Consider the following 23,950-nt stretch of genomic DNA (forward strand, 5'->3'; position numbering starts at 1 on the left):
TCCCTTCCCCTCCCCTCCCCCGGCTGGGTTGTGCTGGGCTGTGCTGCGCTGCAGTGTCTCTCTCCGAGGCAGCGGCAGAAGCAGCGGCCCGATCCCTCGCCGCTTTCTCGGCTCCGGCCCCGGCTCCTCTGCAGCCCCCGGCCCGCCGGCTGCACCATGGCCAGTGTCAGCTTCAGCGGCCACCGCCTGGCGCTGCTGGCGGCGTACCAGGAGGTGATCCAGGAGGACTGCCCTGCCGACTGGTGAGCGGCGGCCCGGCCTGGCCCCCCCGGGGCCCCCAGCCCCGGACCCTTTGTCTCTTGTCCGCCTGGGCTCGGGGAAAGGGACTGCCTCTTTGTGTTCCCGTCCAGTGGGTGGGTGGGTGCGGTGTCGGGTGGGCGCCGGAGCCTGGGCGGGGCGGGGGCTTCGGGGGATCCCCAGGAGGGCTCCAGAAAATGGTGCATTGGGCAGAACTAGCCCGGGCCCGAGGGGGGAGGGGGCCGCCTTTGTGCGATCCAGTTAGGGAGGGAGAGGGGTTTCTCCCGAGAGATGCTCCGGGTGGGGCCGGGCCAGGCCCGGTGGGGCGGGGCCAGGAGCTCGGAGTTGGGGTGTGTGTGAACTGGGGGGCTCATCGGTCGGAGTTGAGCCCCAGGTTGGGGGGGAGGGCTAGGAAAGCTCGGTTGGGGGATTGGAGATTAGATCCAGATGTGCAGCCCCGCGGGCTCTAGAGAGCTCTGGGGGACCTTCTCCCTTGGTGTCTCCCGGGCCCTGTGTCCCCGCCCGTCGACTAGCTCCGGGCAGGTGTGTGTGCGCGCGCTCCTGGGCCAGCCAAGGGCACCTTCCAGTCCAGTCGGCTGGGGTTGGGTGGAGGGCTGGTATCTCAGGCCTGGGCTCCGAGACTACTGCCCGGCTGAATGAGGGCCGCGGCCCGGCCCGGCCCTAGCCGGCAGCACAAAGGAAGGAGGGAAAGAGGGAGGGAGGGTGGAGGAGGAGAAGGAGGGCGCGGTGGGGAGGAGGAGGGATCGAGGGGATGTGTCAGGAGGGGAGGGGGAGGGGAAGGGCTGGGGCTGAGATGGGGAGATGAGGTGCTGGGGAACCCTTTTCGAGAGCCCCGCCCCCCCCAGGGGTGCTTCTCCACGCGCACCGGCCCTTTTCTTCTTGGGGAATTGGGTCGGGGGAGCGCAGCCTTGGGCAGCAATAGGGGAGGCATGGATCTAGCCCCGGGAATGTCCCTAGAGATCTAAGATCTTGGAGAGAATCTTTGAAGGATATTAGCCGATGCCACCCCATCACCCCATCCCCATCCCAGTCAGGGGATTCCATTTCGACGCTCAGAACGTGAGCCCCTCCCCACCTTCTCTTTGCTTCTATGCCTTCCTCTTTCTCTCTCCTCAGACCTTCCATTCCCCTTCCCCAATTCCTATGGCTTTTAGGAGACCATGTGTGACTGGACCTAGGGATGAAGGGGAGGGGCAAAGGGAGCTTGGATCTCTGAGTCTGGAGAAGTGAACCCCAATAAACTCGCCCTGGGTCTGGGTGGTGGTGGAACGGCTCCATCTCCTGTTCTCTCTAAAAGGGAACCAGTTCTCTGTCCTGGTGCTGGGGTTAATATGGTGCTAGCCGGGGGGCCGGGAGAATGAGTGTGAGGAAACTAGGAAACCAGAACTGTGGGATGGATTATAGAGGAACCCGGGGTACAGGAAGCAGCCCCACAGTAGCCTGGCGATGTTACTGGGTGTTTTGGAGATAGTGGGTATTTAATACACGCTTGCTGAATTGCATAGAGGACAAACCAGCCTCTAGCCTGTGCAATTTCTGAGACTGGGAGGGGGTGGGGCCCCTGAGGACGGGATTCCCCGACAGGCTCTATATGGTGGGTTTAGTTCCACTCTGAGAGTCCAGCTCCAGGTCCCTGGACCTGGAAATAAGAGATAGTAGGGCAGGCCAGAATATCTAAATCCCAGCCCCATGTGGATGCCCTTTGTCCTGAGTAAGAGAAAGGCACAGAAGCTGTAACTACTGGGAGCCTGAGTCTTGAGGGGTGCCATTCATATCTTTGAGTTAGTCTTCACTCTGGGGGAATCAAGTTAGCCCTAAATCTGGAGGCTGAACCCTTTGGAGGCTGGGGAGAGGCAATGAGCTAGTCTCCAGTTTGCAGGATTAACCCTAATGCACTAGCCCTGATTCATAGAGTCGGGGCAGTGAATTAACTCTGAGCCCCTGTAACAGGACCCAGCTAGCCTTAAGTCCAGGAGAGGGAATTGATTCTGGGGTGTGTGTGAGAGATCAGAGTTAACTTTGAGTCATGGGGGGGGGGAGGGGGAGGCTAGCCTTGACCCTGGGATAACCCCCATGAACTAGTTCTGTTTCTGGGTGGGCAGTGATCTAGCTCTGAGTCTGATTAGCTCATGGGGGCTAGCAGCGAGTATGTGAGGGCAATGAGGTAGTAGCTCTGAGTCTGGAAGGGACCCCAATGAGTTAACTCTGCTTGTGTGTAGGGGAGGGGCAGTGAGTAAGCTGGCTGGCTTTAGGGGAGGTGGCTACAAGTCAGGGGGATTTGTGGAGAGGGGTGGGGCAAGAGGCCTTGAGAGGTTGGGTGGGCCCCTCAAAATGGCTCCAGCAGCTGGAGTTCCAGCTCCAGCTGTTGGTCTCAACACAGCCCCAGGGAGAGGCTGCTGCCACCTGCTGTGGTGTGACAGAAGCTCTGTCCCTACCCTGGACCCTCTGGCTAAGGAGAGACCTCAAGGCTTGGAATCATTCATCTTCCCCTTCATTTTCTGGGTTGGGGGTGGGCTGGGCACAAACCTGGGGATCGGGTGGAAGAAGCCGCCTTTTTTTTTTTTTTTCAATGCTCTGAAGCTCCCAGGAAGAGCTGGTTCTGACCCAAGCCCCATGTATCTAGAGATTACCTAAGACACCCTCCTCCCATGAGATCATGAGGTCCTCCTGTGGTGTTACCCCTCTCCCTGACACAATTTGGTCCCCATCCACTACCTGGGGGGAGTGTTGTCATATTCCCCCCCTACCCAAAGACAAAGTATTCTTTGTCTAAAAGATAAGACCCAGGCTTCACCTTCTGACGGGAGACTGGGGGGGGAGGAGCTCAGGGCTTGAGATGGGGTCTGGATCTGACTCAGCAGGACGAGGTAGATGGGAAGTTTGGGTCTGGGGCATTTGGAGGGAGGGGGGATCATGCTCATACTGGTTCCTGCCACACCAGCATTGCACCACTGGCCTAAGGCCAGGGCCAGAGGGAAATTGGAGTTACTAAAATTAGCTGCCCAGGGACTAGCTGGTAGGAGACAGCTTCTCCTTGCCCTGACCCAAGTGCAGGGGCTGGGGCTATTGATAAAGAGGGTACGAGCTGGACAAGCTGTGGGGAGTGGGTCATGCGTCTTACCTCAACCTTCCCTGGGCAGGGAGCAGGGACAACTCTCAGCAGAGCTGAGCTGACAATAGCAGAGGCTGGTGGGGTGAGCCAGGCCAGGTCAGGATGACAAAGCTGGAGCCCTCACTGGAGTGTGCCCAGAAGGACTACATTTTGGGCGATTTGGGGTCTTAGAGAAGCAGGACACACTGGTAGGGGATGGATCATACCTCGGGATTTAGAGCAGAAAGGGAGCATAATGGTCACTCCGTAGAGTCTTCTTGTGGACAGATGGAAACTGAGGCTGTGGGAGAGAAGGAACTTGCCTAACCAAGGTCACATAGGTTATAAATGGGAGAGGCAGAATTTGAACCCAGCTATTGCACTTTTAAATCTAGTCTACCCCTCCCACTCCTTCCCCCCCCCTCCCCACCCCCCCATTACCTACCTACCTGTGCCTGAGCATGGAATGAGTCCATGACTGGAAGGAAGATGAAGGATTTAGGGGGCAGCTAGGTGTCGAAGTACATAAAGCACTGGCTCTGGATTCAGAAGGACCTGAGTTCAAATTTGGCCTCAGATATTTGATACTTACTAGCTGTGTGACCCTGGGCAAGTCACTTAACTCTCATTGCCCTGAAAAAAAAAACCCAAAACAAAAACAAACAAAAAAAGATGAAGGATTTAACCAGGGACTCTTCTGGCCATGATTTGAGACTTCTGGACAGCAGACTGGGCCTGTTCCCCTTCATTCTCCTTGACTCCTGCCCATTGCTGCCTATACTTTATCCTCTGGAGAAAGTGCTCCCTGGTACATAGTGGGCATGTAATCAGTGTTTATTGGCTGACTGCTCCCCCACTCTAGGGGAACTGCTTCAGTCACTGCCTTGCTTCACAGAGTAATAAATACCCTGCTACCACTCAGCTTTCCCCCTTGGACTCCCTTTAGTGATAGGGGGCCCCCACACCCAGAATCTTGGCACTTAGGTTGCCACAAAGCATCCTCTGAACTCAGTATTTTGGGGTGTAGTCATACTCCAGGCCCCACCCACAGGCCCTTGATCATTAGAGGCACTGAATTCCCAGGCACTGGGCCTTCCGCCTCCATGGGCAGCCTACAGAGCCCAGTTTATGCAGCCAGATCAAGTTATTCACCAACAGCCTGTGCGTCACATCCCATCTGGATTAGGGGGGTTGAGGGGAGATTCACTTGACTTCAGGATGGTAAGACTAAGGGAGTTGTAGTGAAGAGAGGGACCTATAATAGGAAGCAGAAGACCAGGGCTCAAAGGACAGCTCTGGGTGACTTTGGGAAAGGAATTTCCCCTCTCTGGACCTGTTTCCTTACATGAGAAATCAAGGTTTGAGGCCTGGAAGCTTGTTTTCTCAGGCAGTGAGTCCTTGGGAGGGGTCTTGAGGGACTGTACTGTCTTGGGCAGACCCGTGGATAGTGTGTTGGGAAGTCCTGGGTCCCTACTTCTTTCTCCAGCTTTAGTTTTATCTGAGTAGAGGGCTACAGAATACCAACTTTGAAGGGCCCAGAATGCAAAGATGAGGGAAGTAGCAAAGGCTGGCCCACACTTAGGTATGCCATTTTCCTCAGGAAAAGCTAGAGAAGGTAGCACTGAACCTCCAGCCCAGCCCAGGGGACCCATTCCAGGCAGTAACTTTTAGTCCTGGGGAGGCTAACATGGCCCTGGGTTACTTTAAAGAGGCCAGGGCAGTGCAGGAACTGGTTTTGAGGGCTTGGCTCTCTCTGAGACCAGCAGGACTGATCCCAGAGCAGGCCAGAGATCTGGAGATGCCCTGCTTTCCATCCTGTCACTGCCTGGGCAGCCTGGAATGGGAGCTGAGGAACAAAGTGGACTGAAAGGGCACTTGAGGTTTCCAGATGACTCAGCTGGGTCAGGGTTCAGTGCTACTGACCACCAGGTTAGGTGTAGCTACCACTCTCACAGCCCCTCCAGGGAGATCATAGTATCATGGACTCCAAGTTGAAAGGGAAGCCATTCAGCCCAATACCCTTATTTTACAGATGAGGAAACTGAGGCTCAGGCTAAATGATTTGCCCCAAAGTCACCCAGATAGTAATTGACAGTCAGAATTTGAACTCAGATCCTCTGACTTCAATTCAGTGCCATAAGAGACCTCAGTGGGTTTTTTGAAGGCATTGTGAAGGAGAGTCCTTTGGCAAAATATTTCAGGAGCCTGGAATTTAAATATCAACCCAATTCTGCTCTCTGGCAGAGTACTGGGAATTCTGTCCCTGCTGCTGCCTCACTATGTGTCCTTATACAAGTCAGGTCCCCACTGTGGGTCTCAATTTTCTTCTTTGGAAAGTAAGAAGGTGGAGGCGGGTGGAGAGGACCTTTGCCAGTTCTAAGATCCTGCTTTCAGGATGGAGGACTAAGGAGTGGGTGGCTAGGATGGCTTTCAAAGGGGTCCGGCTGGGGCTGGAAGGGAGCAGCAGCTGTCTGGGGCACCCTTCCTCCAGCCTGGGCCACAGGTGGGCTTTCAAAGAGACACAACAGCTGCAGCTGATCTGTTAGCTGCCAGGAGCTCCCTAGCCCCACACAATTCCTTTCTTGACTTGAGGGTCTGGGGGTGGGGTAGGCCTACCCAGGAGGGAAGAAACGCCTGGGATCCTGATGTAACAGGAAATGGGCTTTGTAAAGGAAGGAAGGGAGGAGAGGAGTTGGGTTTGTCGATCACTGCAGCCCCCCCCCCCCCTTCCCCTCTGCCCACCTCTTCTAACTCTAATAGATCTTTCTCCACCACTCCTTTTACCTCCATCCTCTTAGCAGTTCTGGGGGCACATAGATCCAAATGGTCCGGGGAATAACAATTTTCATAGGACCAGAGATTTAGAGCTGGCAGAGACCTTAGAGATCATATAAATGAATTATTTTACAGATGAGTCCCCTCCCTCCACCCAGGGCAAATGACTTGGCCAAGGTCACACAGGAAGTTAAAAGACAGAGCCAGGATTAGAACTCCAAGGCCTTTTCCCACTATACCATACTAAGGACAACACCTTAAGATTTATAAAGAGCGTAGATTGTGTAGGTATTATTTCCATCTTACATAATGAAGAAGATGAGGTTCAGAGAAATTAGTGATATTAACACATCTCTATAGTGCCTTCAAAGTGCTTTCCCTGTGAGGTAGGTGGCGCAGGGATTATTCCCATTTGATAGGTGAAGTAATCAACTTGGCTCAGTGGGAAAATGAGAGGCAAGGTGTGGTGGGCTGGTGGATGGTGTTGATTGCACTTGGCTTCCTTAGACCTTTTCTTAGTGTGGGAAAGGGATTGGCTTTTGTTTCTTAGCAACTTTTCCCTGTCCTAGGTCTCATTTGCCTATGGTTAGAGCCTGGGGGTGTTGAGGTATTGAGGCTAGGTAGACCTGGAGGCTTCCGGAGCTGTTGGCTCTCTTGGTGTAGGTAAAAGCTAAGCCCTGAGGCCAGGGGAACTGGCCTGAAAAGGAAAATGTGGTGACTCATTATCAGTCTGAGCCAGTAGGGGCTGGGGGTGAGGGCTGGACAGCAGAAATCCCAGAGGCCTGACTTTTGTCCACTCCCTCACTGTAGACTAGGGAGGGGTCCTTAGTATCTCTCTTGCCTCAGTTTCTTCATCTGCAAAAGGAAATCCCAGAATGTTAATCGTGGAAGCCAACACCCATATTTTATGCAGAAAGAAACTGAGGCCCAGAAAGGGAAAAAAGACTTGTCCAAGAGCATACACAAAATGACTGGCAGACTCAAAACTTAAAGCCCAAACCTCCTGACTGTCCAGTCCAGGGTTGGAGAAATGAGAACTGTTTTGTCAAACAGGCCAAGCCCGATAATAAGCCCGTGAGGCTTCGTCAGGGAGGATGGTTAAAGAGAGGCCAGGAAACTGGAAAGGTTGGGGTGGAAATCAAGTTTGCTGAGCAAATCTATAGGGGAGGAGATGGGAGAAGAGAGGGATTCTCCATCTGGAAGGCAGAAATGGACACCTGAACCAGACAGGCTTAGTTTTGCCCCAGGTGGGCAAGAGACTGGGACCTGGGTTTAGCTCTATAGCTCCCCCTAAGACCCACTGCAGAAAGGAAATCGGCCCCTTTTGGGAGGAAGGCAGGGTATGCCTAAGAGATGAGTCGTCTGTCTGAGTATAGATAGAAGGGTCCGGATGAGGGATAACGAATGGGGGTGAGGGAAGAGGGGAAGCAGAAGGTAGGATGGGAGTACTGTTCCCTTTTGGGAGTTGGGAAAAGCCGAGGTGGGGGCTTGGGAGGAAGGCTGAGTCTAGGTGGGAGTAGGGCCCAGTTGAGGTTCTGGGGAAAAGATTGATTTGGAATGGGGGCTCGGGATTGGAAGGGGACTATGGGGTGGGGAGAGGAAGGACACTTCGATTCCATCCCTCTGGGTCATGGTAGGAAGAAGCAGGCTTTGAGATCCCTGGGTAAGGGGCCGCCTAGTTCTTCCAGGCCCTTTGTGCGTGAGCTTCAGCTCAGCCTGGGTTGAGGAGTTGGTCCCAAGCCCGACTGCTGGGGGGGGTTGCCATATGGGGGGAAGTGCGTTTCCACCTCTCCCTCCCCTCCCCCCTCGGTGGGGGTGGGGCGCGCACGCGGGGCGCGGGTACCACAGCACGGGCCAGGTACGTTCCGAGCCAGCCAGCCTATGGGAAATGAGGGGAACCGTATCCAAGGAACGGTATCCAAGGAACCGTTTCCATGGAAGCGCCATCGCACACCCCAGCGACTCATTGACTAGGGCACCTATCCTCAAACCCCTACCATTATGCCCCAACCTGGCCTGGTCCGTTAAGCCCTGGCTCCTGGGCTCGAAACTTCAACCCCACCCCTCAGGCGTCGATGCCTCCTCTCGAGCCCGGCAAGCTGCCCCCTCCAGGCTGGACCCGAGATCAAGGGCCAGAGAAGCGTTTTCTTGCGGAGGCAAGGGTCACCCGACCCAGACGGGGAAGGGAGAGGAGTGGAGGGGAGAGGAGTGGGAGTACTCGGAGGCCCGCTCTTCCTGCCTCCCCCGCTCCTTCCCTTCCTCCCTCCGAGGAAATGGCCCTGGCTGCTGGTTACCATGGTAACGCCCAGTGCACTGGCCCCACCGCGTGCTTTCTCCCCCCCCCCAGACCCTTTCTTTGCCTTTCTTCCCCCCCCCCCCCCCCATCCTGCTGGCTCATTCTCAGAAACTACTCCGGTCCCCACACGAGCTCTGCTGAGACCCCGCCCCAAGGAGGTTCCCAACTGTCTTAGGCTAGGCTCTGTGCTTGCCAGCGCTTTCCCATTAACCCCCCCCTCCTCTCAGGAGTGGCTGCCTCCTCTCCATTTTCTGCTAGGCCTGGAGAACAGGGGTGGGCGTGGAGGGGAGGGGCGCTCTAGCCTGCGGAGTCATTGAGCCTTTCCTCCTCCCCCCTCCCTCTCCCCAGGGCTCTTTACACATATGAGGACGATTCAGATGACCTCAAGTTAGCAGCGTCAGGAGGTAAGAATTCTCACCATTCCTCATTCCAGTCTTTTCCACACACACACACACCCTCCCCCTTCCAGCTTTCTCTTGGCAGTTTTATTCTCCTTCCCCATAATTCTGGATTCTTTTTCTTGGTTTTCCCCCAGGGAAGTAATAGTCATGAGCTGGGGCCTCTTAAATCAAGCATAGGGGTTGAAGAGAGGTGGGGGTGGGGGCGGGGGTAGAAATCGAAGTAATTTGATGTTAGACTCGAGGAGGATAACGGGTCAGACAGGATCCAGGCACCCAATGAGCTTGAAGAGGGCACGTTGTCCTTGGGGGCACCCAGGACTTCTCTTTCAGGGAAGAGTTGGGAATTTGGGGACCCATTCGTTTGCAAATGGCCAACCTGATCCTCCACCCCTATGTCCTCTGCTTGCCTCAGGGGGTGGCCTACAGGAGCTCTCGGGCCATTTTGAGAACCAGAAGGTGATGTACGGCTTTTGCAGCGTCAAGGACTCCCAGGCTGCACTCCCCAAATATGTTCTCATCAACTGGGTATGTGGTGGGCCAAGGGGATGGGATAAGTGGGAAGACATTACTGGGTTTACAGTCAAAGGTCCTGGCTCTGAATTCTGCCCCTGCGACTTGTGTGTCTTCAGCAAGTCATGTCCCCAATCTGGACCTTTTTCATTATCTGGAAAATGAAGTTTGGAGGGATAAGGTGATAAGATTTTAGGATTTAGAGCTGGAAAAGGTCTTTGTAGGTGAACTAGTCAAACCCTGTCCAGTCCTGTTATCCAGATGAGGAAATTGCTCTAGGGGAGCTGGGAAGATAATGGACTAATTCTGGTTTTTTATCAATTTAGGTGTAACCTGGGAATTACCCAGCATACTAATCTCTGGCCTTATCCTGACCACAGTAAACCTTGAGGACAATCCCCCTTTAGCTCAAATTACCCCCCCCTCCCCCGAGTTTATTCTGTTCAATCTCAGGATATAGGTCAAATATAACTCTTGTCTAGGCCTCCAATGCTATGTGGAAAAGTCATTCCAGTTCTGACACAAACACTCAAGACAACAATACACCTCAGATACAAAACAGCCTTTATAGCATGCCTTAGAAAATGTAGAAAACATATAGAGGATTTACAGCAGCCCCTAAACAATCAGTGCAATTTTCCTTCTTTGGTGAGTTCCATGAACCCCCAGGGCTCTAAGTCCCCTGATTCTTAGTGGTTTAGACTCCCCTGAAAACATGAACTTGATCCCCCTAAACTCCTTTCCCATTGGACCTGCTCTGCATGAATAATTCACAGTGATGGCAGAGGTCAAAATCTAACTATTTTACTCCTCTGTATCATGGCATCACTTCCTTGCTGATGTATATGATCCCTCCCCCCAGCCCCCACCCCCCAAGAGACCAGTAGCACCCATCAATTTCCCCTTCTTTCAATAGAAGGTCAGATTCTGGGATCTCTCTCCAAGAGGCTGGTGCTTCTCAGGAACACCCCTTCTCTATCCACAAGGTTGGATGGCTCTTAACACTCGGTTTGGATTGTTGGGAAGCAACCCCAAGGCTTGAGCTGCCCAGAAACTCCCCCTACAAGGGTGGATTGCAGAAGGTGGGGTCTAGGTTCCTTCTTAGGCCCCATCTCAGGTTTGAAATGTACAACAATTGGCAGCTTTAGAGGATGGGAGGGAGCCCATAAAACACTTGGTCCATCATAGAAATCCCAAGATCGTAAATCTAGACTTGGAAGGAGCTCTAAAGCCCACCTATTCCTGGGACCCAGAGCCACTTTTAGTTTTGTTGCTCTGACCCCTGAAAAGCGGAAAAAAGGAAGAAAGTCTTTAGGGAAGGCTCCCTTTTCTAGTTCTAGCATAGAGGGTTGGTTCCAACCCACAGAAATCCGAGGCAGTCAGTTCTTCCCCAACTGATGAGACAAAGTCCCAAACAAAGATTTACTAGCCCATAAGCTCAGCAAGTTGGTCTGGGTTGATCAACTCATATTTAGGCAAAGGCATAAATAGAGTACACTGATGTCACAAAGCCATGATGGATAGCTATGTAGTTACATGTCAGACAGGATAAAAAAATATAGACAATCCCCTGGATGATAAGAATCCAGATCCCCAAAGATCTCTACCAGATAGGCTCAATTGAATAGATGAAATTTAATAGGGACAAGGGTAAAGTCATAGAATCTCATACTTGGAAGGGCTCTCACATACAATCTGGTCTGAAGTACATGTCACTGGTGGCCTAATATCCCAAATTCTGGGCTTCCATGAACTGGATTCAGTTTGAAGGGGGTGGTGGTGGTGGTGGAAGGAGAGGGCTTCTCAGTCAGTTGGTTAATTTTGTTCAGCCATTTTTCAGTCATGTCTGACTCTTAGTGACCCCCATTTGGGGTTTTCTTGGCAAAGATACTGGAGTGGTTGGCCATTTCCTTCTCTAGCCAATTTTACAGATGAGGAAACTGAGGTAAACAAGGTTAAGTGACTCACCCAGGGTCACACAGCTATTGTCTGAGACCAAATTTGAACTCAGGGAGATGAGTCTTCTTGACTCATACAAGACAGCACTCTATCCACTGTGCCACCAACAAGTATTTAAGTGCTTTTTGTGTGTCAGGCACTGTGCTAAGCTCTGAGGATACAAAAGAGCAAAAGACAGTCTCTGTTCTCAAGGGGGGGATACAAATAAACTAATATATACAAATGAGATATATACAGGATAGGATGGAAATGATCACACCTATCTCCTTGACTTATTTTGCACCCACAGTTTCTCTCAGAACCTCAGAACATAGCTCATCGCTAGGAGACTTAGGGCCCTTCTCATGTGCTATCACTTTAACTAATGCTATTAGATACAGTATTGCCTTTTCTTTACCCCACAGACAGAACATATAAAATCATATTAATCTAGATACTATTCTTCCTCTAGTGAATACCATTTCCCACCCTGCAGCCTAATTGGACCTCCATTCTTATAGTGCTATCTTAAGGGTTTGTCCTTCCGCTGAAAAGTTATACACTTATTTGTTTTTAATCTATTTCCCTTGTACAAATTGGGGCTGGATAGCAGTTTGTCCACAAAAGATCTGAGGGTTTTAGTGAACCGCAAGCTCGGTATCAGTCCACAGTACATTGAGAGAATATGCATAGTCTTCAGAAGGTCTGGTCAGACCACATCTGTAGTATTGCATTTTGTGTATCACATTTTAGGAACAACAGGGATTATTTTGAGAACAACCAGAAGAGGGTAACCTATATGGTTTGGGGATTGTAAATCATGCCATAACATGGGAATATTTAGTTTGGAGAGGAAGAAACTTCATTTATTTATTCGTTTATTTATTTATTCATTCATTTTATTTTTGGTGGGGCAATGAGGGTTAAATGACTTGCCCAGGGTCACACAGCTAATAAGTGTCAAGTGTCTAAGGCCCTATTTGAACTCTGGTTTTCCTGAATCCAGGGCCGGTGCTTTCTCCACTGTGCCACCTAGCTTCCCCCAGAAGAATCTTTTTTTATTGAATAGTATTTTATTTCCCTCCCAATTATGTGTAAATATAATTTTTAGCATTCATTTATACAAAAGAGGAAGAATCAGCTGGCTTTAAGTATTTGGGGGTAGAGGGAGATGGAGACCACCAGCAACCCTTCCTCCTAGAAGCAGCTTAAGACAACTATTAAGAAGACTGGATTTAGGGGTGGCTAGGTGGCACAGTAGATAGAGCACCGGGCCTGGAGTCAGGAGTACCTGAGTTCAAATCCCGCCTCAGACACTTAACACTTACTAGCTGTGTGACCCTGGGCAAGTCGCTTAACCCCAATTGCCTCACTTAAAAAAAAAAAAAAAAGAATACTGGATTTAGAGTTGGAGGGTATAGGTTCAAATCCTGGCTCTGTTATGACCTGGATGATCTCAGGTGAGTCACTACTTCTGGAGGCTTTAGTTTCTAATCTGAAAATGGGGAATTGGATCAGCTGGGCTTCCATCTCTAAATATATGAGCCAGCAAGGATCAGACTTTTCTGCTCATCCCCAGGGGGCAGAAACAAGAGTCATAGGTAGAAGTCGAAGAAATAGGTTTTAGTGCAGTAGAAAGAAAAACTTCCAACAATTATTGTTCAGTTGTTTGTCTTCGTGCCCCCATTTGGGGTTTTCTTGTGTGCGTGTGTTTTTTTCAGGGCAATGAGGGTTAAGTAACTTGCCCAGGGTCACACAGCTAGTAATCATCAAGTGTCTGAGGTCAGATTTGAACTCAGGTCCTCCTGAATCCATGGCCAGTACTTTATCCACTGTGCCACCTAGCTGCCATCATTTAGGGATTTCTTGGCAGAGATACTGGAGTGATTTGCCATTTCCTTTTCCAGCTTATTTTACAGATGAGGAAACTGAGGCAGTTGGGGTTAAGTGACTTGCCCAGGGTCACACAGCTAGTAAATGTTGGAGGCTGGATTTGAATTCAGGTCTTCCTGATTTCGGGCCCATGGCTCTATCCACTGCAACCCACCTAGCTGCCCATTTCTGACAATTAGCGTTGTCTTAAAGTAGCATGGGTTGCCTGGGGAGGTCTTGGAGACAAGACTGGATGACCGCTTCTTGGACACTGTATGAGGAAAGTGTCAGTCAGGACACAGGAGGTGCCTTTCTTCTGTTGCTTATTTCCTATTCCTCTTGTGCATAGCTTCTTTGTACATTTTTGTTTGCTTGTTTTCTCCCCCATTGGTTTGTGAGTGCCTTGAGGGCAGGGGCTGGTTTTTTTGCCTGTCTTTGAATAATAAATGTTCATTGGTTTTTAAAAAAAAATTATTTTTAATTTTTAATTTTTTTGCTGGGCAATGAGGGTTAAGTGACTTGCCCAGGGTCACACAGCCAGTAAGTATCAAGTGTCTGAGTCCAGATTTGAATTCAGATCCTCCTGAATCCAGGGCTGGTGCTTTCTCCACTGTGCCACCTAGCTGCCCCCATGATTAGTGACTCTTAACTGCATGGCCCTTTTCAGTTTTGAGATTTAGTGTTTCTGGAATGCCTGGGGACTGGGGAGAGGGAGTGGAAATGGGGGGCCTTCTGTTGCCTCTCCCAGCTGAGGGGCTGGAAGGTAGGTGAGAACCCTTCCAGAAGCCGAGCTATTGCCTGTTTGGGGGTTTACTACTGAATGGTGCTTTTCTCTAATAGGTTGGTGAGGATGTGCCAGATGCCCGCAAGTGTGCCTGTGCCAGCCATGTGGCCAAAGTGGCTGAGTTCTTTCAGGTGTGGACTTGGGGCTGAGAGGCAGGGAGGGAGGGGAGTAGTGTATCTTCCTCGGCACCACCTTTGGGCCATGACCCCTCTGAAGTGAACCTGCGTTCTTCATAGGGCGTGGATGTGATCGTCAATGCCAGCAGTGTGGAAGACATAGACGCTGGTGCTATTGGCCAGCGGCTCTCTAATGGCCTGGCCCGCCTGTCCAGCCCCGTGCTGCACCGACTGCGACTTCGGGAGGATGAGAATGCTGAGCCTGTGGTGAGCTGCCTTCTCCCTCAGTGCTTAGTCCCCTCCCAGCCTAGCTCAGGCTCTGCCCAGCACGTCCAGCTGCTCACCTGCCTCCTCCTTCTCCACCCCCAGGGTACCACTTACCAGAAGACAGATGCTGCTGTGGAAATGAAACGGCTTAATCGGGAGCAGTTCTGGGAGCAGGCCAAGGTAAGGGGCCCTGAGAGTGGCCTGAAAGCCCCCCACTCCTCAGCAATGCCTGGGCCTTGTCCAGCTGCTCCCTGGTCCCCTCTACCCCATTCCTTGTGTCTTTCTTGCCAGGACCAGGAGCCCCCAATCCTTTCTTCTCCCACAGGCCTCTTCTGCTAGAACCTGGGGTTTCCTGTCCCCTCCACTTCCCCCATTGTCCAGGAGCCCCCACCCTCCCAGCAGACTGTGCTGGAGCGATTGAGAAGGGGTGGGTAGAGCGCTCTCCACAAATGCAAGGGAGGGTTGTTCTCAGAGGAGAACCCTACCTGGGACAGGGGGTCCTTGGGGTGAAAACTATGTGACCAAAATGGGGTGTGCTGTGGTTGGGGCCGCAGAGAGAAGAGGAGCTGAGGAAGGAGGAGGAGAGGAAGAAGGCCCTGGACGAAAGGCTGAAGTTTGAGCAGGAACGGATGGAGCAGGAGCGTCTAGAACAGGAGGAGAGGGAAAAGCGGTACCGGGAGAGGGAGCAGCAGATCGAGGAACACAGGTGGGGCTCCTTTCCTTTCCTTCTCTATCCTGCTGGCCGTGGCCTCCCCTCCAGCCCATCCTTTGTGCCACTCCTTCCCCCCACACCCATGTGCCCATGTGCTGTTCTTCCAACCGGCCCAGTGTGTGTCTGCGAAAAGGCCTGGGTTAGACAAAGAACACGCCTTTTCCTAGGCATAAGGTCTCCATGTTCCGTTCCCACCCTGTCCCCACTCCCCCCCTTCCTCAAGTCATTTGCCATGCTGCGCTTTCAGGAGAAAACAGCAGACTTTGGAAGCCGAGGAAGCCAAACAGAGACTGAAGGAACAGTCGATCTTTGTAAGTTCTGGAGGTGGAGTGGGCTCCCTGGGAAGCAGAGTGGGCTCAGTGTGTTGTCCTGGCCTGGTGGGAAGCAGGGAGGCAGCGGCAGAGCTGGCCCTCACTGGCAGGGTCAAGGCAGAGGCATTCACTGGGCTTGTTTCTGTGCCTGGCCCCTGTAGGGGTGTGGAGGTATAATAATGCCTCTCGTTCCTCTAAAGCTTTAAGCGCTACAGAGGCGTTCCTTCCTGCATCCCAGGGAGCTGGGGAGTATGGTTCTTATTATGGAAGAGGAAACTGAGGCACAGAGCGTGCAAGGGACTTAACTTAGGGATGAAGTGCTGAGGCAGAGCCAGGGTTTAGAACCTAGTCCTCTGCCTCGAGGCCTCTGCTCTCCATTTGGAAAAACAAATGGGTATGCATGGTGATTGTGAGAAAAAGGAGAGAGTGTGAGAAGATTACTAGCTCTTGAATGGGCTGGGAAGGGGGATGGCCTGATGGACCAGGTGCATGAGGAAAAACATTCTCCCTCCCCCACCCACGTCTCCTTGCCCTCCTCTGTGCTCCCACTCTGAGAGGCTGTGGTGTTAGGCCAGGCGTGAAGTGATAAGGGTCTCAAGCAGGCTGCCGACAGCATGGAGTGGATGGGATGCTTTGGAGGGAGAGGGACAACACTTGACTGGCTCAGTACAATCCGGAGGGAGATAATCCAGAAATATGAAGCTGGCGGGGGAGGGGTGGGAGGATAGTGGGGCCATTGATGTAAAGGGAGAAGTTGTAGAGGAGCTGGTTTGGGGGCACCCAGAGAAGCTGAGGTGGGCCTGGCTGGAGCTGTCTGGGGGTGGGGCTCAGGGAAGACTAGAGGCCTGGGGACTTTGCACTTTGGTTATCAGGGTGACCATCGTGAGGAGGAGGAAGAGGCGCAGATGAAGAAGTCGGAATCAGAAGTGGAGGTAAGGAGGTCCTCGCTCGGAGGTGTTGAGTCTGGAGGGTCAAGTGAACTCCGCTGAATTCTCTGCCCCCGCCCCCGCAAAGTGAAGTCCACTGGACCAGCGGGTCCTTGGCCTTGGGGAAGGGGCGGGTTGGCTTCTGATCCTGACTGGGCTTCCCTTGGGTCTCCAGGAGGCAGCAGCCATCATCGCCCAGCGGCCCGACAACCCCCGGGAATTCTTCAAGCAGCAGGAGAGAGTGGCTTCAGCTAGCAGCTGTGAAATGCCCACCCCCTTCAACCACAGGCCAGGTATCCTCACCCTCTTGGTATCCCCGCCCCTGGAGAAGAGCGGTCTCCCTCTGCCCCCAGGGGATTGGGAAGGGGGGGTCCTGTGGGGGCATATTCCTTAATTTGGGCACCAGGACCCTGGAGGCCTGCCTTCATGGGGAGGAGGCACCAGTCACTGGGGGAGAAGGAGGGACACAGGTACGGCCAGCCCAGTGGGAGCCCCTAACCTGGAACAAAACAGAGTCATACAGGTGCTCTCCCTCCTAGGGGCTCAGAGGGAACAGGCCCGTGTAAAGGACTAGGAGAACTCCTCCTCAAACAACAGCCAAGAAGGAGTGTTCAGGGCTGCCCCAACCCCAACCAGGCCCATCCCTAAGCTAAGAGAAAGTACAAAGTGGGGTGCATGTGGGAGGCGGGAGGTAGAGAGAAGACTTGTTTCAGGTCTTGCCTAGGGCTCGGACCCTCAGAACTTGGCCCAGAGACTCATCATGGAGGAGTGCTGGGATCGGCCCGTGCTGAGGCACCGACCTCCAGGGCAGCTGGGATGAGGGTGGTGGGGAGGCTCTAGCCAGTGGCATTGGGTTCTACCTTTTGGGGGCCTGCCAGAAGCAGGCAGCCTTGGGCTCTGTGCCTACCTCAACTCCTGGCTGCCCCCTGGCCCTCCCCTCAATGTTGCCTGCCTGGCAGGGCTTGGGAATGAGCAGGCCGTGGCATGCAGTGGCTGTCTCTCCAGAGGTGCTGCCCGCTGGGACTGCTGCCTCTCCGCTTTCCTCGCAAGGTGGGCTTAGGCTCACTGGGGGCCCGGCTACACTAGCCCAGGGACCTGCACCTTGAGCTTTGAGGCTGCGCCACATTGTCAGGGCTGGTCCCTGATCCTTGAAGCAGCATGGCCTCTGCCAAGGGTTCTGCCTTGGCATCAAGGAGGCTTTGCTTCCCACCTGTGCTGCAGCTAACCCTGCTCACCCCAGCCTTCTGATGCCAGGGGTGGGGGTGGGGAGGGAAGGGTCAGGCCCATTCATGCATCTTCCGTGCTGTTTGCTGAATGATGAGCATAAAGGCCATCTCCAGTACCAGTGTGTTTGGGGGCCGGGGGTGGGGGATGTCTTTATATTACAAATCTCTATCCTTCTGTCTGGAGTTCTTATCTCTGGAAGCTCCACTCAGTGGCCTGGCTTCATGGGCATCAGTTGGGCTGGGGTCCCCCGATCATGCTTGATTGACCCTTTGCTGGCTGAGGAATCCGATGAGTCCTGGGGGTAGGAGGTTGTCCGGGTCTGCAAGTCCCCAGCCTGATACCAAGTGCACCAGCCTAACCTGTGTTGCATGTCAGTTACCCTGCTCAACCCAGCCTTGTGATGCTGAGCAAGTCACCTAACCTCTCTGTGCCTCAGTTTCCTCATCTGTAAAATGAGGGAGTTGGACTTAGTAGCCTCTAAGATCCCTTCCAGCTCTTGATCTCAGATCCCATGACTCTTGTGATGTCAGGGACAGGGGGTTGGAATTGCTCTGACAGTGCCAATATGACACTAGGCTTGCCTGGTAGTGTCAATATGGCCTGGGCTCTCTGCCCAAGGCTCGGGTTTGTTGGGCCCAAGTCTCCCCCACCCTCCAGGGACCAAATGTGAACTTCATCCACTGGTTCCTGGCAGGCTTGGGGCAGGGGCCTCTTCAGGGGAAGACTGACTCTTCTCTTCTGCTCTCTCTCTGTCTCGTCTGTCTGTCTTTTAGCAGGTCGTCCGTACTGTCCTTTCATAAAGGGACCGGACAGTGGGCCGTCTTCCTCTTCCTCCTCTTCCTCTTCCCCTCCTCGGACTCCCTTCCCCTATATCACCTGTCACCGCACCCCAAATCTTTCTTCTTCCTTCCCATGTAGGTAGCAGCTCCCACGCCATGGTGGGGGGGTGAGGAGGGCCCCTCATCCCAGTGCCCCCTCTCCCACCTAGGCCCCCCACCCCCTGCGCTCGATTCTCCCCAAGGGCCACATCAGTGACTGTCTGTGCTTATCCCCAGAACTGACACCACTGCCCATCCCTCCCCAGGGGCAGGGATGGCCTCCAATGGCCCTGCAGGGCACACATGGCAGTGGGCACTACTTGTTAGGTGCTCAGAATCAAGGTTTGGGAACACAGGGATCCACTCGCCGCTCTGGTACTGGAGAAGAAGTGACAGACTTCCCTGCCCCAGCCCAGTTTCTTCCTGTCTCCAGGGAGGAGTCAGGAGGCCCCAGCTGGGGCAGGAGGCGAGAAGGCCCCCCCACCTGCTGCCCAGGGGGAGATGAGACGGAGTCGACCACCCAGGAGAGCTGCTCAGCTCAGCCCAGCCCTAGCCCCGGTTCCCAGCTCCACTGGGCCCCTTCCCTGAAGAGTCTCTGTTGTTTTTCCCCACAGGCAGCCAGATGGACAGCCACAGGAGGGCTCTAGCAGCAGCTGCCCGGAGCCCCTCAGACTCCAGTTCTGCCTCCACGCCTGTGGCAGACCAGATTGACCGAGCCTTGGACGAGGTGACATCCTCACAGCCACAGCCTCTCTCCAGAGGTGAGGGGCTCACAGTGGTCTGGGCATGAGTAGGAAGGTGTTCAGTGGCACTGTGCCTCCCCTCCCTGCAAGAGAGACACACAAACACACCTGTGCACACACTCACACTCACGCTCAGGCTCACACTCAGGACCTCCAAGGTGCCTATCAAAGGCTAACTGGACCCAGGTCCTAAATGCTTTGTCCAACAGCTTAGAAGCAGGTGTTGCCTGCTGCTGGTGATGGTTAACCTGAGACAGGAAATGGTAGGTCTGGTCCATCCTGCAGGCCAGAAGTGAGGATTCCCTAACAAATTCTAGGCCACCAACACTAAATTGGGGATCCTTTCTCTTCTCTCAACTGTGTCACAGGTGGGAAACTGAAGCAGTTCTGTAGGTCTAGGCTTTACAGACCTCCAGGGGAGACATGGGTAGACACTGGTACACTTGGCTGGGAAAAACAAATTGTATCTTTGTTTTTACTCTAGGTGGCTTCTTTTGCAATCTTATACGTTTTATTTTGTGCGTTAAAAAAGGTTATTCTGAGAGGTGGTCCGTAGGCTTCACAAGACGCCATGAATAATCATACTGAATGGGATTCTTTAAAAATAGAGTGGACTTTAGTGAGTCAGTCATGCCAGAACACCACATGCAAATAAAGTGGAGGGAGAGAAACAATGAGAAGAGAGGAGAGAGACAAAGAGGAGACAGAGAAGAGAAAAACAAAAAGGAGAGAGAAGAAAGAGGAGAGAAGAGAGGAGAAACAGAAAAAGAGGAGAGGAGAAAGAAACAGGAGAGAGAATCAGAATTAGGACATTGGGATCCCAAAGCCTAAACGAGTGTTCTTTTCATTATCATCCTTTTCCTCTCATCTTTGGGGAGCCACGGCTCTCTTCCTCCAGAAATGGCTCTGGTGTTGGTAAATTGCTTTTCTTGGACTACTAGGGCATAGGAGGTGGGCACTGTGATTCCCTCCCTCCCCCAAAGTCCTTTTGGTGTCTTAAGTCTAGAGCTGGAAGGTATGTCAGAGGTCATCTAATCCATGGGGAAACTGAGGGGCAAGGAGGTTAAGTAAACTTATCCAAGGACAAACAGGGAGCGTCAGGCAGGATTCCAATTCTGGTTCTCTGATTCTGGAGCCAGTCTGTGTAAGAACTTTCGCCTCTGCTGGTCACTAGGGGAAGATCAGTTTATCCCCATCCAATCTCCTGGCTAAGGTTATCTGGCCTCCTTCGATGGGACCCCTTCAAGTCAAGTATTTATTACATGCTTACAGTGTGCCAGGCTGTGCTAAGCTCTGGGAAGATAAAGAGAAAGGAGAAAGCTGAGCAGCCCAGAGACTTGCTTAAAAGGTCACATAGGTTGGGGGTAGCTAGGTGGCGCAGTGGATAAAGCACTGGCCCTGGATTCAGGAGGACCTGAGTTCAAATCCAGTCTCAGACACTTGACACTTACTAGCTGTGTGACCTTGGGCAAGTCACTTAACCCTTGTTGCCCCACAAAAAAAAGAAACAAAAAAATACTTTAAAAAAAAGGTCACATAGTTTGTCAGTAGTTCAGTGCCCTTTTCATTAACATTGCTTCATGTCCTTTATCCCCAAGGACTTTCTAAGGGTAACATCTGGTTTCCAGGGTCTCCTGTGATGAGCTGGGTGGTTCGGTGAGAGCTGCTGAGGCCAAGGCCCCTGTTTCCCTCTCCCCCCCTCCAGCATTCCTCACAGAAAAATTACTTTTACTTTTGACCTTCTGACCTTTACCCTTGTAGAACCCATTGTGGAGTCCTTGTTGGAGAAGGAGCCTCCAGGAGAGACATCTGGGCCCCTGGAGGACTTGGTGTTTCTGGATACCAAAGAGGAGGTGGTGGCTACAGGTGCGGCAGCCCCAGTGGCTTCTGCTGAGAGCTCTGAGGAGACAGAGCTGGCTGAGCCTGCTGGCCCTCCCAAACCACCAGCTCAGGGGAGCCTCATCGACTTGTGGCAGAGTGATGGGGTCGCCCCTCCGGAACCTGCAGAATGGGAGCTGCAGGCCGATCTGAGGGCTCCAACTCCACCTCAGGAGGGGCCTGGGGCCACACAGGAAGAGTCCGAATTGGTAGCTCCCCCAGAGCCTCCTCCACTGGGGGAGGGGGCCCCAGAGCCCCTCATACTCCCTGCTGACAACAGTGCCAACCTCCTGAACTTCGATGAGCTTCCTGAGCCTCCAGCCACCTTCTGTGACCCTGAGGAGGGTGACCGTGAAGCCCCTGATATGGGTGGGATGGAGGGGCCCCACCCTGGCTCTGAACAAGATGTCCTGGTGGCTGAGACCCTGCCCATGGACTTGGAGGAGCTGGAGCCAGAGCAGGAAGCCCACTTGCTAACCAATGGAGAAACCACCCAGAAAGAGGGGACACAGGTGGGGAGTCAGGAGGCCTTCTGGAGCCTGAACTGGGGGAGGAAGAGGCGGTACAAGCAGTTTGGGGGGTTTGGTGTGGGTGTAGGCTCTGGGCTCCATCAATCCCCCCCCCCTTAATGTCCCTCCCCTGCTGGACCCACCTTATTAACCCCGCCCCCTAAAGCTGTACCAGGCCCTTTCCTATTCCAGAATTCTCTTCACAGCTTTTTCTTCCTGTCTGTCAGTGCCTCCGATGATCCCCTTCCCCTCTTAAGTCCTATAGCAACACCTCATCACTCTTCTCTGCTTCCCTCCCCTCCCGTCCCTTCCCCAGAAGACTGTATCCACACCTTTCCTGGTCCCCTCACCAGCTCAGGATCTAATTACCTGGGTTAATTATAAGCAAAAACTCAAACTCTAGGACCAAAAATGGGGGTGGGGCTCCCCTATGGCCTATGCTCTGTCTTTGTCCTTCTGCCCAGGACCTAAGTAAGGCATCTGTATTTCCCTGGAAACCACTGATAGCATCAAAGAGATTGCCTGTCTCTGATTGCTGGGGTGATAGGCTTAGAGCCTAATAGGTCTCTCCCCTCCACTCAACCCTCCTTCCCTGCCTGTCCCCCACCCCCCCAACACACACACACACCACACACACACCCCTTGGGAAAAGGTAAAACTTCGGCTGAGCCTGATGACCTTGAATTTTCCCAATGCAGGCCAGTGAGGGATATTTCAGTCAATCACAGGATGAGGAGTTTGCCCAATCAGAAGAGCTATCTGCTAAAGCCCCACCTCCTGTATTCTACAACAAACCCCCAGGTAAGGGGTTGGGTGGGATGGAAGACTGGGTAGGGATTCCTGTTGATGGATCAGGTAGCCTGCAGGCAGTGCTCAGTCTCTGTGTTCTTGCCTTTTCCTCATGTTCAAGGTGTTTACCTGTATAGTGATTATAGGATTTAGAGTTGCCTTCCTCCCTCCTCCCCCATTTTATATATGAGGAAACTGAGGCTGGGTCCTGGGCATGTCCCAGTTCTTTGTTTAAAAACAGGTGTATTATCTCCTTCACCCTGCTTTTCCCTACCTTAGCAAGGACTGAGCTGGGTCCTTCAGATGGGTGCTATGTCAAGGAAGGAAGAGTGTGTGTATGGGGGGGGGCGGGTTGGGGGGAAAAGGGGAGTGTCATTGTTTGGAATATCAGACTAAATGAACATTAGCAAGACAGCTGGATTTGTACCCACAGGAGCTGGGTTCGAATCTCAGCTCGGCTGAGTACTACTTGTGTGACCTTGAACAATTCGAGAATGTTCTTTTTCTAGACATCATTTTTAAAGTGAGAGATTTGGGCTCCCTCTCTGTGATCCTAAGGTCACAGCCAGGGTAGAGAGATGGGGGTGGGGAGGGCCCAGCTCTTCTGCTTGACTTCTGACTCTGCCTTTGCATCCTTCCACCAGAGATTGACATAACCTGTTGGGATGCAGACCCTGTGCCTGAGGAAGAGGAGGCCTTTGGTGGCAGTGTCTAGCCCTTTGGCTGGGTCTCCCCAGGCAGACACCATGTGAAGGCCGCCCACTCTGGGCTCCGTGCCAGCTGGCCCGTCGCGCCTGCGCCCGCAGCATTTCCACCTGGTTGGTGGTGACTCTGGACTCCCGGCCCCTGTCCCGGAACGGGGCCACCTCCCCATCCCCCGTCCTGCCCATGGTGGGGGGCCAGACTTTTATAGCTTTTCTCCCTTTTTTAAAAAGTTGATAGGAAAAGTGTACAGTTGACTGGTTTTCCTCTCTGTTGGTAGTGAGATGCTGTTCCGCACCCCCTCCATAGCCCTTGGGGTCAAGGAGATAGATCTCTGTACCCCCCTTCAGCTCTCTTGGCCTGTATCAGAGGCCTAGACCCCAGGCCTGGCCAGCCCTTCCTGGGGGTGATTTCAGGCTCCAGGGAGAATGGTCCTCCTTATATACATCCTTTTCCTAGTTTTTGTTTTGTTTTTGTTTCTTGAAAATATCACTCACTGCATTCTCTGTCCAGGGCTTGGATAATTTGCACGAATTTAAAAACATGGCAATAAGTGGCTCTGTGGGCTCTGGTTCCATGGGACCCCTCCCTCCCCCTTCCCCCCAGGAGTAACCCAGCGGGGGGCAGGCCAACATGGGGTAGGATGACAGTAAGGAGAGTGTCCCTATCCCTGAAGTGGCTCCTGAGTGAATGAATGGGAGTGGTCTCTACCATCTGCCACCCTCCCCTTGCCCTTGGCCTTTCAGCCTTCTCTAATGTTGCCCTCCTGCTGGGCAGGTCCCGGGCTGGAGGCCTCTATATGGCTCCCATGGCCCCCATGGCCCCACTTGGGCCATGGGAGGGGCCTAGGTTAGTAGGGCTGTTGGGGTGCTTCCCCCCAGGAACCAGCCCCCTCCCCCAAACTGCCCTCCTCTTGTCGCTTGGTAGCCTTTTTCACGTTTAGTAACTGTTTTTGGAAAGCACAAACTTCTGTAATGGCGTGTGCTCATGTCTGTTAATAAAGAAATCCAGATCCAGGCCCTGGCTC

General features: G+C 53.0%; 1 protein-coding gene across 3 annotated transcripts; it reads left to right on the forward strand.

Moving 5' to 3' along the window:
• Positions 1-23,940, forward strand: DBN1 (drebrin 1). 3 transcript variants are annotated; one of them, XM_043983536.1, is made up of 15 exons: positions 2-242; positions 8,769-8,824; positions 9,234-9,346; positions 13,982-14,056; positions 14,162-14,308; positions 14,411-14,488; positions 14,863-15,014; positions 15,268-15,331; positions 16,204-16,263; positions 16,433-16,550; positions 18,261-18,398; positions 18,917-19,063; positions 20,807-21,435; positions 22,131-22,233; positions 22,866-23,940. In XM_043983536.1, exons 1-15 carry the CDS (start codon positions 157-159, stop codon positions 22,934-22,936), a joined length of 2,037 nt encoding a protein of 678 aa, XP_043839471.1. In that variant the 5' UTR covers positions 2-156; the 3' UTR covers positions 22,937-23,940. The 3 variants fall into 3 exon arrangements, with proteins under 3 accessions (XP_043839472.1, XP_043839471.1, XP_043839470.1); XM_043983535.1 differs by having other exon boundaries at positions 4-242; positions 18,258-18,398; XM_043983537.1 differs by lacking the exon at positions 18,261-18,398 and having other exon boundaries at positions 1-242.
• The last annotated feature ends 10 nt before the right edge of the window (positions 23,941-23,950 follow it).

The sequence above is a fragment of the Dromiciops gliroides genome, chromosome 2, assembly GCF_019393635.1.
Source record: "Dromiciops gliroides isolate mDroGli1 chromosome 2, mDroGli1.pri, whole genome shotgun sequence".
Taxonomy (NCBI): Eukaryota; Metazoa; Chordata; class Mammalia; order Microbiotheria; family Microbiotheriidae; genus Dromiciops; species Dromiciops gliroides.

Bases quoted from the DNA above. Each gene is read 5' to 3' on its own strand.
- DBN1 (XM_043983535.1), top strand. From the start codon at position 157: ATGGCCAGTGTCAGCTTCAGCGGCCACCGCCTGGCGCTGCTGGCGGCG. The intron at 14,309-14,410 runs GTGAGCTGCCTT...CTCCACCCCCAG, and splicing joins ATGAGAATGCTGAGCCTGTG to GGTACCACTTACCAGAAGAC. The intron at 16,264-16,432 runs GTAAGGAGGTCC...TTGGGTCTCCAG, and splicing joins AGTCGGAATCAGAAGTGGAG to GAGGCAGCAGCCATCATCGC.